General features: G+C 46.5%; 1 protein-coding gene across 3 annotated transcripts in view; it reads right to left on the reverse strand.

Moving 5' to 3' along the window:
- The window catches only part of ASPSCR1 (ASPSCR1 tether for SLC2A4, UBX domain containing), a 249,279-nt gene extending 245,729 nt beyond the window's left edge, over nucleotides 1-3,550 (reverse strand). For 2 of the 3 annotated variants that reach the window (XM_029599053.1, XM_029599052.1), the window contains exons 1-2: nucleotides 3,408-3,550; nucleotides 3,278-3,333 (exon numbers count right to left, since the gene is read on the reverse strand). In XM_029599053.1, the coding sequence (XP_029454913.1) occupies nucleotides 3,278-3,333; nucleotides 3,408-3,491 (140 nt within the window). In that variant the 5' untranslated portion in view covers nucleotides 3,492-3,550. The remainder of the gene's footprint in view (nucleotides 1-3,277; nucleotides 3,334-3,407) is intronic. The other variant, XM_029599054.1, reaches the window with a different exon arrangement.
- Between the last annotated feature and the right edge of the window lie 14,054 nt (nucleotides 3,551-17,604).

The following is a 17,604-nucleotide window of genomic DNA, read 5'->3' on the forward strand; positions in this document are numbered from 1 at the left end:
GGCCAATCCAGGCCATAAGAACCTGGCAAGTACCCAAAAACTAAGTCTATTCCATGTAACCATTGCTAATGGCAGTGGCTATTCTCTAAGTGAACTTAATAGCAGGTAATGGACTTCTCCTCCAAGAACTTATCCAATCCTTTTTTAAACACAGCTATACTAACTGCACGAACCACATTCTCTGGCAACAAATTCCAGAGTTTAATTGTGCGTTGAGTAAAAAAGAACTTTCTCCGATTGACTTCACCTCCCTGCTCTATCTCCCCCCACAATGCATGCAGACGTAATGAGAGCTGAAGGCTGCACTGGCTCAGTGATCAACCTCTGAATGTTCAAAAACAATGACCACAACACTACCTAGAATAGACAGAACTGTGGAACAGCTGCTTGGTATTACTATGACAGAATCGGTGCCAGTATTACAAAGGATGCAGGTATTCAGAATTCTAAAAGGATGGCTCTTAACAGAGGTGCAAATGCTGTAGTGCAGTGCCCTCTCCCATAAATAAAAGGCCCAGGACAGCTGCAGCTAGCAGACAGAAAAAAATGGAAGCGATGAGGCAATCAAACATTTCTTAGTATGCAGAGGCAAAAACTATTTCAAGGACCCCAGAATTCATTAGGTCTGCAAAGTCTCTTGGACAAGGCATATATAAAATCCACAAAAGAGATGCAATAGTAATAATGTTATGGCTGTGAAGCCTGCAGCGAGCCAGACTCTGTATGGAGCACTGTGTGTGGCCAGAGGCAGCCAGGCTCTATGTAGGGCACTGCTATGGCTAGTGAGAGCCAAGCTCAGTGTAAGGCCTTACTATGGCTGAAGAGAGCCAAGTTTGATGTGCAGCATTGCCATGTAAGCAAGGACAGAGGCTGGATGTGGGGCATTGTTATGGTTTAGGGATGATAGTTTAGTCTCCATCCACAGCAATGCTATACTCCAGGCCTCCTCCTCTCCAGCAACAGAAGTGCCACATACCAGTCCTCCATACCTCCAGCCAAAGCAATGCTGCACAATGGGCTTCCAACCCTCCAGCCACAACAATGCCGCACACCAAGCCCGACTCCCTCCAGCCACAGCAGTGCCCTACACAGAGCCTCCTTCTCACTCACCAATAGCACAGCCCTACACCAGTATTTCTCAACCCTCTCCTGGGGGGGGGAACACCTAACCAGCTGGGTTTTCAAGATACCTATAATGAATTGTATACATTGGAGACCCAATGTATGCAAATCTCTCTCATGCATATTCATTGTGACAATCCTGAAAACCCAACTGGTTAGAGATGATTGTAAAACATTACCCTACACCATGCTCAATGCCCTCCAGCCATAGCAGTGCCACACCCCAACCCTGGCTCACTCTAGGACCCACAGCCACTGGAGATACCAGATTTCATCTGCAGGTTTTTATTTACATCTTGGTTCTCTTGCAGGATAGTGTGAACATGAATGTGAGACTTGTCAGCCTAAGCACAAAACAAGGGACATAACCCAAAAAATTAGAGCCATCATTTTTTACTCATCCAGTTTGCAGTATTTCTCAAACTTCAAGTTATGTCCTCCCCCACCTCTCATTCCTCTTTTTCTTCTCTATAATACTTCTAAGCCTCTCCCCACAAAAATGGTAATTTTAGCTTTTTTAATTAAGTTTTGTGAACCCAAACATCCCTTGTACTTCTTGGGGGCCCCAGTTTGAGAAGCACAAATTTAGAACATTTACAGCTCTGGGGTTCTTGAAAGAATTTCTGCCTCTGCACATTGAGCAATGTTTAGTGATTGCCTCATCTCCTCCATTTCCTTCTATCACCTCACTGCAACTGTTCTAGTTCATCAATTGGGGGGTGGGAGAGCACTGCACTACATAACTCATGGCTCCATTAGAGCCATCTCTGCTTTATAGGCACATTTCCCAATGTTTTGAAGCCCAAGGCACACCTATATTAATAAAAAGGTGTGGTACACCGATCTTCATGGGGCAGGCAGTACAGGCATGGAGAAAACTCATATGGTCAAAAGAGCTAGGGAAGTATTAAAAGCCCTATCAATCTCTCATCCAAAGGGGGCAGAGACACATTAACCTGTCACCATGGGGCAAATATCTTTATATACAAGTAGAGGTGAAGGAAGAAGGCAGCTTCATGACAGCAGCTGGTTTGGTTAGTTACCTTGGCTGCCACATATGGTTGCCAGAGCTCCTCCACTGCTGCTGCTCTTAACACTCAAAATGAGTCACATAGACTACTCAGTGCAAGCTGACAATAGGACAGAGGCTGGAAAGACTCAAAGGAAGAGGATCAGAAGGAGGAAGATGTAGAGCTGCTGTGTGAACTGTGCGCTAAACAAAGCGAGGGCCAGCTATCCAGGACCTGTATACTGCCCATAGTTTACCACACTCCAGGGCTCATGATGGAGCTAGAAAGAAGAGGCATGCATGATTATAGATGTTCTCAGAAAGGAGCTCCTACACATTTAAAAGCCATCTCTGGTGACTGTTGTCGGTAAGAAGTGCTGAGAGCAGAGCCCAAAGGTTGGTCTGGTTCAAAATATCAAGCAGAAGTTACTTTTCCAATGTACACCTGATTAGGTTTGAAGGTACACTGATTGGAAAACACCACTTTACAGCTACAAATCCCTGCATCCTTTCTAATACTGGCACCGATTCCATCATAGAGGTATCAGCAGCTGTTCTCCAGGTCTGTCTATTCTCGGCAGTGTTGTGGTCATTGGGTCTGAGCAGTCAAGAGGTTTATCATGGAGCCAACTTAGCACTCAGCTTGCATCCCTTCTGCATACACTGCAGGGGGAGACAAGAGTCGGGAAGTGAAGACAGAATTATTCTGCATTCTGTTTCTCATAGTGATTCGGCCTGCAGGATCCATAACTGCGATATGGCTGGCATTGGCAGAGATGACTGTTGCTAGAGTTTCTTTCACGCATATGTTACTGATGAGCCATATCCATTGTGCTGAAGCATGTACTGCAGACAGCTTCTAATGATGCACTAGGAAGAACTTAGAGAATGTGCATGATACTTGGAAGAGGTCTACCACTTATTCAAAACGCTTGCTTCTTAAAGGCCTGTTACATGGAGCAAGACTTGTGCATTCGGCATGGCAAGACTCAGGATTCGGGTTACCCAGTAAGACTCAGGGTGTTGAAAAAAAGAAGAAACGCAGAACAAAGTATAGTACTTGGGAGCGAGGATGAGAGTCCCATTTCATATTTTTACAGCAATGACACCGTTTGGCTGTAAGAGGCACCGCCGGGGCCCCCTCACCTCAGGCCGAAGTCCTCGCAGCGCAGTTCTTGCCTCCGGCACACGTCCTCCAATACCTGGAGAGAAAGGAAGAGGTGAGCAGAAGACCCCCAACACACCCCCCGTCCCCTCCGAGCAGCACCGCCCCCACCTGCAGTAACGGGGTCCGCGGAGACACCGTCACCTTCTGCCGCCGCCCGTTAGGGGCCAGCACCAACACCACTGCCGCCGCCATTGCGCCTGACGTCACCGTTCTCAACCAGCTTTATTGTACAGACCTGCGCAAACAAGATAACAGGAGCCGACGGCACAGAGTCAAAACAGAAGAGTAACTAGAAGTATAGCGAGATACTCTTTGGGCCGGGACTGCTGCAGGGGAGCGAGAATATAGCCTAGGAATCTTTGGGCCAGCACTATAGACCGCCAGTTTCGTGCGGCAGATTTTTTCAAGACTGCAGCAAGAGCGAATTCTGTGTCAGATTTTTCTTTTAATTCTGCAGCAGTTATGTGGTGAATATGCATAATTTTGCATATATTTTCAATTTAAATAATGCATTTTTTACTTAATTAAAATTGTCATTTTCTGACATTTATGTGTGCAGTTAATTTATTTGGCTCTTTATTAGAGGAAAAGGGAGCTTAATGATTAAGGTTGGGGAGGAAGAAGTGGACGGGATCTGGAATGGGGACAGAGAGTATCTCAGAAGAGGGAAAGGAAATCTGGGAGGAGGGAATTGAAGGAATTTTAGGCAGGATGGGTAGAGGAAAGAAGAATAAGAGATGGAAGAGGATAGAGGCACAGAAGGAGAAGAGAGGATAAGGAAAAGCCACAGCCCACAATCACACCCAATCACCTTTCCGTCCCTCCAAAGCCCCTTTGATTCCCTCCCACTCCAATAACTTCCCCTAATCCTCTCACTCACATCCTACACCTTTAGTCTCCTCACTCAGTTTGCATTCACAGTGATCCCCTCATTCACTCTCCACACCCACTCCAATTATTCCCCCATTTTCTCCCACACTTTCATAATGATACTCTCTCACTTCCCCCACAATCCTTCTGTCACTTTCTTGTCTCATTCACTCTTCCTCCTCCCCATCTCTATGAGTCCTTAGTCACTCTTCCACCCAGCTCAAGATCCTCTCATTTACCATCCCTCATTTACCTGCTCCTATCCCCCCCCCCTACATTTTCTTTTCCCCCTTACTCCCTCCCCTTTCATGAGCCCCTTTTATCCACCCCATCCCCTCACTCTCTCATTCACTGATCCCCATGATCTCTCTCCCTCATTCACTGCCCTTATCCACTATCACCTTACTCTTTCTGGTTCACTTTCCTTCCCTATCTCCTTACTGTGCATTGTTCACTTCCTCCGAACTGATCTTCTCACCCTGCCTGGTTTACTTCCCATCCCCACAGTCTTTTTATTTGCCTTTTGTCATGCCCCCATCCTGCAATCCCTTCACTCACCCCCATGAACCCCTCATTCACCCGCCTTCCCTCTCTCCCCAGCTCACTCTCACTGATTCTCAATCTTTCATGTATAATCAGAGAGGAATTTAGGGTTTTGTCACCCCCTAGGCACCGTTGCTCTTGTGGCGTCCTCCCAATAAAGTCAAACAACAGGAAGCAGGAGGTCTAAGGCATAACCTCACAGTTTGCTGCAACAGCTCAAGGGTAGATTATGTGACAGTTATTAGAAAATTCTGATGCACATTGGCAAACATTTCCATCTTCTGTATTACATTATAAAAATTAAGTAATTTTTCAACATTGCTTGTGTCTGTATAATTGATTTAATTGGGTGAAGAAAAGGAAACTTAAATATTAATACAGGGAGGAGATCTCAGAGATTGTGAGAAGAGAAGGAAAGGGGAGGAGGACTGAGAATGTGGTGAGAAGAAGGTGAAAGGACTGGGGATATGAGGGAGAAGGAAAAAGGACTGGGGATGGGGAGGAGAGATAGAAAGGACTGGGAGGTGGGGAGGATGGGAGATGGGAAGACAGAGGAAGCAGGGAAGATCAGGAATCTGGGATGGGAGAAGAAGAAGGAGAAAGAGAGGTTCTGGGATTGAGGAAGGGGAGGAGGGCTCAGCTGGTGCTCCATTAGGAAAACTAGGCAGTCACCTAAATCATCAAAATTTGGGAGCACCAAAATTCCACTACTCGAAACCCAAAGGGGTGCTGTGCCAAAACCAATACCATCAAAGCAGGAGTGCTGTGCTGAAGCCACTGCTGCCAGTAAGAGGAAGCACGATGTTGGTGCTGCCGTCAAGAGGTAAGTTGGGGGACGAGGTATATGACTAAAGGTTCAGCTAGGTCATCAAATATGCTTGCACCAGCCACTGAAGAGGGAGTAGGATAGGTTCAGGAGTGGGTTCCAGGAGAGAAGGCACAAGGAGGAAGGGGGGTTCCAGGATCTGAGGGATAGAATTCAAGAACAAGGGAGAGAGAATCTGAATTGTAGTAGGAGGGAGAGAGGAGCGAGGAGGCAGGTGCTCAGGTCCTGCTCCCCCTTGCACCTCCTCTCTAACCTCTCAGTCTGGTATATCCACACTCAGCACCAATATCTTCTCTCTCACACACACAAATTCTGTCCCTTTATCCCCATTCCCTTCTCTCTCTCTCACATACACACACACACACACACATCCCCCAGTCAATTCACTCTTATTTCCTAGCATTTCACCTTACCTCCCAATAATCCCCATTCAGCCCATCATAGAAAAATATAAACATACTAATGATGGCAGAAAAGGACCAAATGGTCCATCCAGTCTGCCCAGCAAGCTTATGGTAGCATCTGCCATGCCATACTGGTCACCCCCATAATGGTGGCATCTGCCGCGCCATACAGGTCACCCCCACACTTAGCTTCCCAACCATCAAAGACAGGGCCCTTGTTGATTGCTGTCTGAGACCAATTCCTCATTACTTTTTGCCGTTGAAGCAGAGAGCAATGTTGGAGTGGTTAAGGGTAATATCAGCCACATCAGCAAGTTACCCCCATGCTTATTTGTTTTCCCAGACCATAAAATTCAATGTCCTTGCTGGTTGCTGTCTGAATCTAATTCCCCTTTACCTCTTTTCCCCTTGCCATTAAAGCAGAGAGCAATAAGGGAATTGCATCAACAGTATAAAGGCTTATTGGTTAAGGGTAGTAACTGCCACACCAGCAAGTTACCCCCATGCACTTGTTTCTTCATTTCCATCCTCTAGCCTTTAGGGATCCAGTGTTTATCCCATGTCTCTTTGAAATCTTTCACCATTTTTTGTCTTCACTACCTCCTCCAGAAGGGCATTCCAGGCATCCACCACCTTCTCCGTGAAGAAATATTTCCTGACGTTGGTTCTGAGTCGTCCTCCCTGGGGTTTCATTTCGTACCTCCCATTTCGAGTGATTTCTTTCCAACAGAAAATATTTATTTAGTCACTTTTTATATACCGATATTTGTGAGAGCTTCATATCAGTTTACATCACAATTCAAATTAGGAATCCAGTAATGCATAGCATAATCAATAAATAAACAATCTTAAAAACATTTTAAACATTTTAAAATAAAATTACTATAATGCATTAAATAAAATTTAGATTCTAACATCTGCCCATAAAACTAATTATTAATATAAAATAGATAAATACAGTGAACTAAAATTATAAATTAAAACAAGAGGACCAGCCTGACTATAAAAATGCTTATTCAAATAGCCATGTCTTGAGTTTCTTTTTTTAAGAATGTGGATGTGACTCGAGCCTTATGTCCAAAGGCAATGTGATCCATATTTTAGGACCTGCTAGGGATAAAGCTCTGTCTCGGACAGTATTTAAATGTGCTAATTTTGGGGAGGGTATAGATAATAATGCCTTGCCAGAAGATCGGAAGTTTCGCTGAGGAGTATGAATATGTAGAGCGGCATTCAGCCATTCGATTTTTTCACCGTATATTGTTTTATGTATTAGAGTCAAACATTTAAAATTAGTTCTGTAGTAGATGGGGAGCCAATGGAGGTCTTTCAGAATCAGAGTGATGTGATAGTATATTTTGCTGCTGGTTATGTGCCGAGCTGCGGTGTTTTGCAGAAGTTGTACAGGGCGAATCGTTGAAGCAGGGAGGCCTAATAGCAGGGCATTACAATAATCGAATTTGGAAAATAAAAGAGCCGACTGTTCTGAAATCATTGGTATGTAATAAATGTTTTAGGTTTTTTTAGGATTTTTTTAGGATTTCAGGTATCTGAAGGTCTGTATCATATCTCCCCTGCACCTCCTCTCCTCCAGGGTATACATGCTTAGGTCCTTCAACCTCTCTTCATATGTCATTTGATGGAGACCCCCACCATTTTTGTCACCCTTCTCTGGACCGCCTTCATCTTGTCTCTGTCCCTTTTGAGATAAGGTCTCCAGAACTGCTCACAATACTCCATGTGAGACCTCACCAAAGACCTGTACAAGGGGATTATCACTTCCTTTTTCTTACTGGTCATTCCTTTCTCTATGCAGCCCAGCATTCTTCTGGCTTTAGTTATCGCCTTGTCACATTGCTTTACTGTCTTCAGATCGCAAGACCTTATTACCCCAAGGTCCCTCTCTTGCTCCATGCACAACAGCCCTTCACCCCCATCACATACAGCTCTTTTGAATTACCACACCCCAGATGCATGACTCTGTACTTCTTAGCATTGAATCCCAGCTGCCATATCTTTGACCACTGTTTGAACTTCCTTATATCATGTCTCATTCTTTCTAATCCTTTACCTTCTATCCCTTCCGCAATGTCGTTAACAAACATATTAAAAGGGACTAGTCCCAACATCAGTCCTTGTGGCACTCCGCTTAACACCGTTCTCTCTTCAGAGTAGGTTCCATTTACCATTACACAGTCTTCTATCCGTCAACCAGTTTGTAATCCATACCTCCACCTTGGCGCTCACTCCCAAGCTTCTCATTTTATTCACAAGCAGGGCCGCCATCAGGGCAGTATTCTTGGGCCTGCAGTATGGGGCCCCAGGATCTACTGCCACATATGGGGGCCCGCAGGCTGCGGGCCCCCATATGTGGCAGTAGATCTCCGGGACGGTAGAAAAGCGGCGGGGAGGTAAACCACTTCCTCATTGGCTATCTGGATGTGAGACGTCACGGCACGCTGTTCATTCGCTTGAGCTGTGCGGCGAGACCGCGACAGCCTTCAACTAGGTCCCGTGAAGAAGCTGCCGAGGGCAGCTTGCGGCCGCTTTAGTATGCGTCAGCAGGAGAAGGCGGGCTAGAAGCCGGAAGAGAAGTTCTCGCGAGATGGGGCGGGATTTGGCCTCTGTGCGGTAACGTGCGCTGCAGACGCCGGTTGTGAGGAGGATTGCACTGCCGGCTTTTGGTTCTCGCCCGCGCCCGGACTCCGAGCTCGCGGAGCCGCTTTGCTGCGCTCACCTTCTCCGCCCGATGCGGCGGCGTCGCCGGCGACATGAGCGGCCGGGCCTGTAAGAACTGCGGTTGCACGGACATCGATATCGACCAGGCCCGGGGCGATGCGGTGTGTACGGGCTGCGGCTCCGTTCTGGAGGACAACATCATCGTGTCCGAGGTGCAGTTTGTTGAGAGCGGTGGCCGCCAGGCGGCAGGTGCGCTTGGGGCCTACTGAAACCTGGAGCCGGCCCTGGGTGCGGGCCCCAGAGAAGGGAGAGAATCAATGCTATGCGTGTCTTTTAGACACGCATAGCATTGATTTACAGAGCACCGCAGACAGAGACTCTTCCGCGCACTCTGTCCTGCCAGCGTTCACTGTCTGACGCGGCTGTGACGTCACCGCCGCGTCAGACAGTATGCGCCGGCATACTGGCTGTATGGGGCCTCAAAATTCCTGATGGCAGCCCTGTTCACAAGCCTCCTATGCAAGACTGTATCAAAAGCTTTGCTGAGCAGTCACGTGATGTGGTGGGCCTGAGCAGTCACACAGCTTAGAGTGCCAGGGACCACCTCCCTTTCTTCCTTCATATTTGTTTGTTACCTGAGTTCTGGTGGCGGTTTGAAGGTCCGACTCGGTCCACGAGCAAGAAAGGAGTGACTCAACTCTGTGAGTTGTGGCATCAGTGTTCTAGGAACGCTAGGAGAGTGGTCCCATCTTGAGGGGATTGTGTGTCTGTTAGCGCTCACCCCGCCAGGAGGGTGGAGTTAGCGATCTGTTATCGATCAGCTCCTCCCAAGGGGAGGAGTTAGCGATCTGATAGGCTTGGCTCCTGTAGGAGGAGGAATTAGCAGACTTGTTAGTGCTCTGCTCCCCCAGAGGGGAGACGTAGGCAAAGTATTATGCTTCGTTCCTGTAACGGGAGGAGCCAGCAACCTGTATGATCCTCATGGGGAGTTAGCTATCTGATATGGATCAGCTTCCGCAGAGAGAGGAGTAATGGTCTGATGTGAGTTGGCTCCCACAGAGTGGCAGATGATGATACCGCTCTAATAGTGTAAGGAGTAACACTTAGTAGAAATAGTGAATCCCTGGGCCGATGGCAGATGACAGCGCCCTCAAGTGGAGATCCTGAGAGGGACCACCGGCTAGGCTGGAGTATTGAGACAAACACAGATAGTTCTTTATTAGACTGGAAGTAGAACCACCAGAGGTGGCAGTAGTGAGCTGATGTGCACGGCAGGGCTGAAGTTCCTCTGATACTGGGATTATGATCTCTGAGTTGCTAAGCTGTAAGGAGAGACTATAGGTAGTGAGTAGACAGGTTATGCTGGACATATAACCAGTGGTAGATGATACACTCACACTTGTAGATATCTGTAATGTCTTCCTATGCAACAGAGAGTCTTCAGTATTCAGGAACAGGAGCCACAGGCGAATACTGGTTTTTATAGGCAGTCTGAAATAGAACTCACAATAACTGTGTATGGGATGGCTTCTGGAATAGAAGAGAGGTTAGGAGAGATTTAGGAACATAGGCCCTCGAGGAGCGAGTACCGGTTCCTATCTGTAAATCTGTAATAGTAATCCATAAGATATAGGTATGCGATATCTTCTGAAGAAGAAGAGAGTCTGAGAAAGGTATTAGAAACATAGGCCCTCGTGGAGCGAGTACCGGTTCCTATTCTGCAATCTACAATGGTAACTCACGATCTCCGTACCTGCAATAACGTCTTAGACTGAAGGGAGTCTTAGAGATTAGGAACATGGGCCCTCGTGAAGCGAGTACCGGTTCCTGTCTGTAATAGGACTCATTGTGTTCACGTCTGCAATCGCCTCCAGGTAATAGGAGTCTTCTGAGTCTTCGGGAACGTAGGCCCTCGAGGAGCGAGTACCGGATCCTGTCCAACAATCTGAAATAAAGAAGAGAGAGAGCGGGGCTCCCGAGGAGCGGGTACCCCTTGGTAAGTTTGTAGAGGCAGAGCAGCAGAGAATGCTTTCCCTTGCTAACTCAATTCATAGTAGCAATCAAAGACCTTTTATGTTGGAAGTGGATGACGTCACTACGGGGGGACGCCCCCGAGGTTCGCACCCTTACGTCATCAGGAACATGGTGGATCCGCAGTGTCAGGCCAGCCCGGGGATTCCAGGAAGAAAATGGCGAGAAGAATCCGCGGCAGCATCTGTCTGTCAGACCCGAAGGGACTTGCCACAAGGTAGAGAGGGTAGAACGAGGGCGAGAACAGGCAAGAACGCAACAGTGCCCTTGGGCCTCGGCACGACCCCAGAAGACTCCAGGGCAGCACCAAGGTAGGTGAGGTGTGTCCAAGCATGGGTGAAGACTGAAGGTCTGCCGTCTGCTGGACCTGCATGCTTCTAGAAGGCCAATAACACAATGTTGGTTATTGAACAGTCCTCCGACCATTCCCAGTTCTTTCGGACATGCCGCTAGGTATTGGCAAGAAGCAGCAGGCCGGACTGAGGACGAGGTCAGACGAAGGCCTTGTGACATAGAAGACTCTAGACGAGATGAAGAGCTTGGAAGACTCTGGACGAGACGAAGAACTTGGGAGACTCTGGACGAGATGAGGAGCTTGGAAGATTCAGACATAAGCACTGTCTCTCAGGGCGCCCTACACAGCCCACTGACACGGGCGGACCCAATGGGCTGGTCACGGACCACCCTGTCCCACTGCGCACCCTACACAACCTGGAGAGGCTGGTCATGGACCACGCGGAGAGTGGAACAAGCCCAGGAAGGGAATCCAGCCGAGACGAAACTCCAATGACGAGAACAGGAACTGACAAGATGGATTTACCCTAACAAGGTGTCATCTGGAGAACCAAAGGAGCTGGAGGGTCAAGAGGGCTCGGAGCAAACGAAGGAGGAATGGAACCTCGGAACATCAGGAAGTGGAACATCAGGAAGCCTGGACTAGGAACCTCGGAATATGAAGACATGGAACATCAGGAAGCCACGAAGACTCAGGAAGCAACGAAGACTCAGGACATGGAGCTCCAAGGAAGAACAAGGAATGAAGACCTGATGGAGCGCTGGAAGACAGGAATCTCCAGGGATGAAGAACTCCAATGCAAGGCAAAGCAGGAGTGCTGGAGAAGCCCTTATATAGGGCTAGCAGGAAGACACCCAGGATGATGTCATCAGGTGAGGCCCGGGGTATATCCGGCTGCGGGCCCTTTAAATCTTGAAGAGAGGTGTGCACCGGCGCCTAGGAGCAGGAAAGCAACAGAGACAGCTGATGGCGGCGTCCGTGCCGCAAGAGAAGGCTCAGGGACGGCCCCTGGCCACAAAGCAGGCCTCAGAAGTGGCGGCTCCATGCCGCTTGTAACAGAAGGCAGGCTCACAGCTCTCTGCCGCTGAAGGCAGGCTGACTCTCGGCTCCCTGCCGCAAGTGAAGGCCCCGAGGGCAACGTCGGGAGTGGCCTCCAGGCCGCGAAGAGGACCGAAGTCCGCGGCTCCCTGCCATGAGGAAGAACAAGACTAGGGGCTGCCTCCGGGACGCTTAGGAAGTTGGAAGCGTGGCGGTCAAAGCCGCGTAGGCACGGCAGCAGCAGAAGGTAGGTGGAGAAGCCTGCTCACGGGATGAGCACCGCGAGCAGAAATCGTAACAATCAGGGCACAGTATGTCTGTCCATGCGCCAGCAAAAGCAAAGGACAGGGCTAAGTCGGTGTCTCCTAAAATGGCGGAGGCTCCTACATCAGAGACAGTGGAAGATTTAGACTCAACACTGGTGCTCAAGCTCACATATGCAGTTGTAAAGGTTCTGGCTGCTCAATTTACTCACATCTCAGCGCAAATTAAGGAAGTTAAATCCTTTCTATCTGAACTTAGCCCATGCTTAGATCATGTGGAAGGGCGGATATTGCAGGTGGAGGGTAACACATTAAAACTGGAAGGCTGCGTACACACACTTGAAAAATCTTTGGCAGCACAAGAAGCTAAAGTCGATGATCTCGAAAATCGGGCTCGTCTCCGTTTTGTGGGGATCACTGAAGAAACCAACCTAGACCTCTCTCAGCTCTTGGAGGAGTGGTTACTACCTGAATTAGGTCTTTCTCATCTCCAGGGCAAAATGATTAAATAGATTAGGTGCATTGTGCATTGGCTTGGGCCCAAGGTAGCAGGGCATTCACAGTCCAGGACTGTCATCACTAAGCTGTCCAATTTTATATATAAAGGATTGATACTGCAAGCCTTCTACAAGAAAAAAAACTCTGCATTATCAGAACCAGAAGGTTCTTATTTTTCAAGATTTCTCTAACCGTGACATGTTGCTACGGTGTGCATTTTCCCCGGTCTGCACTAGTATGGTGCAGCGTGACATTCAATTTGCATTGCAATACCTGGCATTTTTGCGGATGTGGTATCAAGGGAAGCGTATGGATTTCACCGATGTCGAGGATGCAAATAAATTCTTAGCTACCTTGCCGACTGCCTTACTTGAGGTGTCTATTTTTTCATTGCCTTCTCTCTCCCTTTTTTTGTGGAGCGGATTCCCTAAGTGCTGGCTGCCCTTTGTTTGTTATTGACTGACATTTGGGACCTTCAGTAGTCTGGTTTACACAGCTACCCTTTTGAGTTGCTTCGGGGACCTGTTTCTCCCTTACTATGGTGTAATTACTGAACAGAACAGCTCATTTTTTTCTTTGGATCCCTTTGGCTCCTTTCTACGCTCTTACTTGCACTAACTGTTACATTTTGTTCCTGGTGATATTAGAGTTGGACGTTTGTTTTTCTTTCATTGCAATATTCCCTTCTCTGAGCAAGCCACTATCACTTGCGATTCCTGGCTGAATATCCGCCCTGCTATTTACTCTGTAGGAGGAAGCTCGATGGATTTGCCTTCATGGATGACACTGCAGTTTCTTACCGGAGTTATGTATATCACAGGACTGTGAGACTTTCGTTTTTCTTAAGTTATGGGAGACGGGTGACTCGGCCCATAATGTACCATGCTGAATATCTTCTTGGGGGGGGGGGGGAGATGAAGCAAACCTGTTTTATTTTTTTATACTATTATCAGTTATAGGGGTTTTTTTTGTTTATTCTAGTTCATGAGGCCACGATTTGTGGGGTGCTCATTTATCCATTTGTAAATCCTGTCCATCTGTATTTGTTTATTTATTGGTAGCAGAGTCTTCTATCTGCTTTGATGGGGAGGTGGTCCCCCATACATGTCCTTTCAATGATGAAGTGGGTAGGCGATTTCTGGGAAGGAGGGTGGGGAGGTAGGGGGTGTAGGGGGAGGTGGGATAGGGAAGGATGTATCCTTTTCATTGTGGGCAGGGGTTTTTGTGGTGGGCCTTTTTTATTATTCTATTTTTTTTTCCCTTTCATAGCTATCCAATGGTTTCAGACCACATGTGGTTCTTTTACAAGGCTGTGGTCGCTATTCCGGTGGGGCAGTTCTCCCTTTAGATCCTTTAAATAGATTAGGTATGGGAAGCAAAATGAACATTTTCACATGGAATGTTGCTGGGTTGGGAACCCCTGTTAAGTGGGAGAAAGTTCTGTCCCATCTCAACAGATTAAAATGCCAAATTACTTTCCTACAAGAGACACATATGAATGACATGGAACACTCTTAAGCTTAAGCGGTGGTGGGTTTCTCAGGTATTTGCAGCTCCTGGTACATCTAAGAAATGTAGGGTGGCGATCTTGTTTCATAGGAATGTGGCGTTTCATCTCTCCCAGGTCTGTTATGACACTCAAGGCTGATACATTACCCTCTCTGGTCTTCTATTTGGCAGACCTGTTCGTTTGGCTCCCATCTATGCTCCCAACAGATATGAACACATTTTCTTTACAAAAATAGTTATTGTGTTCTTGGATCCCTGGAGAATGCGCCCATCATTTTTGGGGGAGATTTCAACTGTATAGTTGATGTCCATGTAGATAGTCCAAATCGCCTCAGAGCAGGCCCAGACAAGGGGATATCTTTTTCATGCAAACACCTACAACTGCTGGATGCCTGGCGTATACTGCATCCTGGAGAGGTTGGGTTTACTCACATAGCTAGGGAACATGATTCCCAGTCCAGGATAGATTTTCTTCTCCTTTCTTCTAGCTATTTTTCACATCTTTGCTCTTTCAGATCATTGCCCGGTGTCCTGTGTCCTTGAACACCTTTCAGCCTTTCCGGGATTGTCGGAAGGGAGGATGCCAAGATGACTGGTTGCAGACCCCGCTTTCAAGGGTTTTTTTTTAATGAGAAATGGGAGGAGTTTGCACATAATAATAGCCGACATATAACAACTCCTGTTCTTTTTTGGGAAACTGCTAAAGTAGCTCTCCAGAGGGAAATTATTTTTTATACTATTCAGAAAAAGAAGGAATTGGACAGGGATATTTTGTCTCTTTCTCGACTGACCTATTCTCTCCAGCAGCGGTTATCTTCTGATAGGTCCCCAGAACATAAGAAAGAATACTGGGCGGCTCAAAACTTACTTAATGATTCGTTGCATCATAGAGCACTCTCCTCTATTTTTCATTTAAAGCACTGTTTTTTTCTTTATGGGAACAAACCTGGTAAAATGATGGCTAACCTGGTTAAGGCTAAATTTGCGTCTTCATTTATCCCAAATATTCGTGACTCGGGGGAGTGATGTGTAGTTCCCCCCCAGGCAATTACTGAGACTTTTCAGCAATATTATCAAAGTTTGTACACAGCTGAGAAGACGAACTGTGATAATATGCAGGCATTCTTATGAAGGTTAAATTACTCACTTTCACTTCTGGGCAATTAGAGTCGCTAAACAAGGCTTTTCATGTATTGGAAATCCAGCAAGCTATTCAGGAATTGAACTCACTGAAATCGCCTGGTCCAGATGGCTTGATGGCTCATTACTATAAGGCTTTCAGCGGTAATATTGTGGTGAGCCTTAAAGCTTTTGTTTGATGTTATGACACAGGGGCACTGGATGCCTGACTCCTTGAAAAGCGCTAATATTATAGTTTTGCTCAAACCTGGGAAAGATACTACTATGGTTAATTCTTAGCGCCCAATCAAATTGCTGAATTTAGACATAAAGCTGTATGCTAAGGGCCAGATTTTCAAAAGCATTTACTCGAGCAAAACTGGTTTTTGCTCGAGTAAATACACTTTACTCAAGTAAGTGGGCTTTTCAAAATTGCTACAATATATGCCATTGAATTGTCCATAGGATTTACTCAAGTAAGTGCACTTTACTCGAGTAAATAGCTTTTGAAAATTGCTACGATAGTATGTCACATTTACATGCGTAACTCCTTTGAAAATTACCCCCTAAGGTTCTTGCTAACCGCCTAAAATTTATTCTCCCATAGCTTATTTCACTTGGGCAAGCGGGGTTCGTGCGTAGGAGGCAGACGATGGTAAATGTTCGTAATGCTCTGGCCCTGTTGGAAAATTGGCAACGCTTGGGAATGGTAGACCTGATTCTAATTGGATTTGACACCGAAAAGGCATTTGATAGGGTCTCATGGTCTTATCTGCAGCAGCTTCTCCCCTCTTTCAGGTTTATGGGGTTTATATGCAATGCATTTCTGTTCTATACTCTTAACCCTGAAGCCCGGGTTTTGGTCAATAGTTGTTTCTCGGCCCCTTTCACCTTACAGCGGGTATGTGACGGGGTGTCTCTTGTCCCTGCTGCTTTTTGTTTTGTCTTTGGAACCCCTCGTCTTGATGTTGAATGCAGCTGTTGAGACAGTGGGTGAGGTGAACAACTCACCCACAAGTACCTTATGGCACTTCTTTTTGCAGATGATATTTTGTTGTTTTTACCCAGTGCAAGGGCGTCATTGTTCATTATTTTAAAAATCTTCAGTGACTTTGGTAGTTTTTCTGGACTAAAGCTGAACCTAGATAAATCAGAGGCTCTGGATCTAACCTGGCATTTGCAGGCTGTGTGGACGGATTTCCCTTTACGATGGGTGCAAGATAGGCTTAAATATTTGGGATTGGATTTACATAAGAATCCTAAAATGTGATACTCTTTGACTATCCAACTGCTTCTGGTGGATTTTCAGAGGAAATATGAGAAGTGGACACATTTCTCTCTTTCCTTTATGGGGCATATTGTGCTTATAAAGATGGCGCTCCTCCCAAAGCTACTTTGTTTTACAGACGATTCCTCTTCACCTCACTAGTAAAACTGTTTTGGCTTTGCTGAAGATCTGGTCTAAATTTATATGGAGAGGTAAACGTGCCAGGATGTCCATGAAGGGTTTGATGATCCCTAGGGGTGATTCCTAACCTTCGGTATTCTATTATAACATTGCCTGTAATCTGAGTAGTCTTGGTGATTGGATCGGAGGTGGAAGCTTATACTCTGATATTACTTTGGAGTCTGCCTTGGTGACTCCTTTATCTTTACTGTATGTTCTTCACTCACCTAGCTCCTGCCTACCATCCCATCTGTCTGGTTCTATGTGGGTTACAGCTGCACATATGGCTTGGAAAGCACTCAGAACACGTTTAATCTCCCATGGGACTGATCTTTTCTCATCCTCTTTAGAGGTAATCCGGATTTTATTCCTGGACAATATGCACCCCAGTATAAGGCCCTTGATCATCAACATAAAGCATTGGTACTGCCTTTTGTTGATCTACATTTAAAATGAGTGCAGCCTTTTGCCTTCTGTGTTACCAACATAGGCCTCCATCAAATAGATTATCTGGTTTACCTACAAATTAAAAGTGTTATTCTTTCTTCTTTTTCTCTTCAGTTGCAGCAATATTTGCCTGGGGCTTTCCAACGGCTTTATTTGGTTTGTACCCAGAGAAAACATATTTTGTCTGGACTGTATATCTTTTTCCATTCTATTACGGAGTATGATACCTTTAAATCTTTAGCTGCTGTGTGGAACGTAGTTCTTGGCCTGGATTTGGTGGATGATGATATCTTTGTTTGCTCCTATATTCTCTATTGGAGGCTGGATTGTATTACC

This window comes from Rhinatrema bivittatum, chromosome 4 (assembly GCF_901001135.1).
Source record: "Rhinatrema bivittatum chromosome 4, aRhiBiv1.1, whole genome shotgun sequence".
Classification (NCBI taxonomy): domain Eukaryota; kingdom Metazoa; phylum Chordata; class Amphibia; order Gymnophiona; family Rhinatrematidae; genus Rhinatrema; species Rhinatrema bivittatum.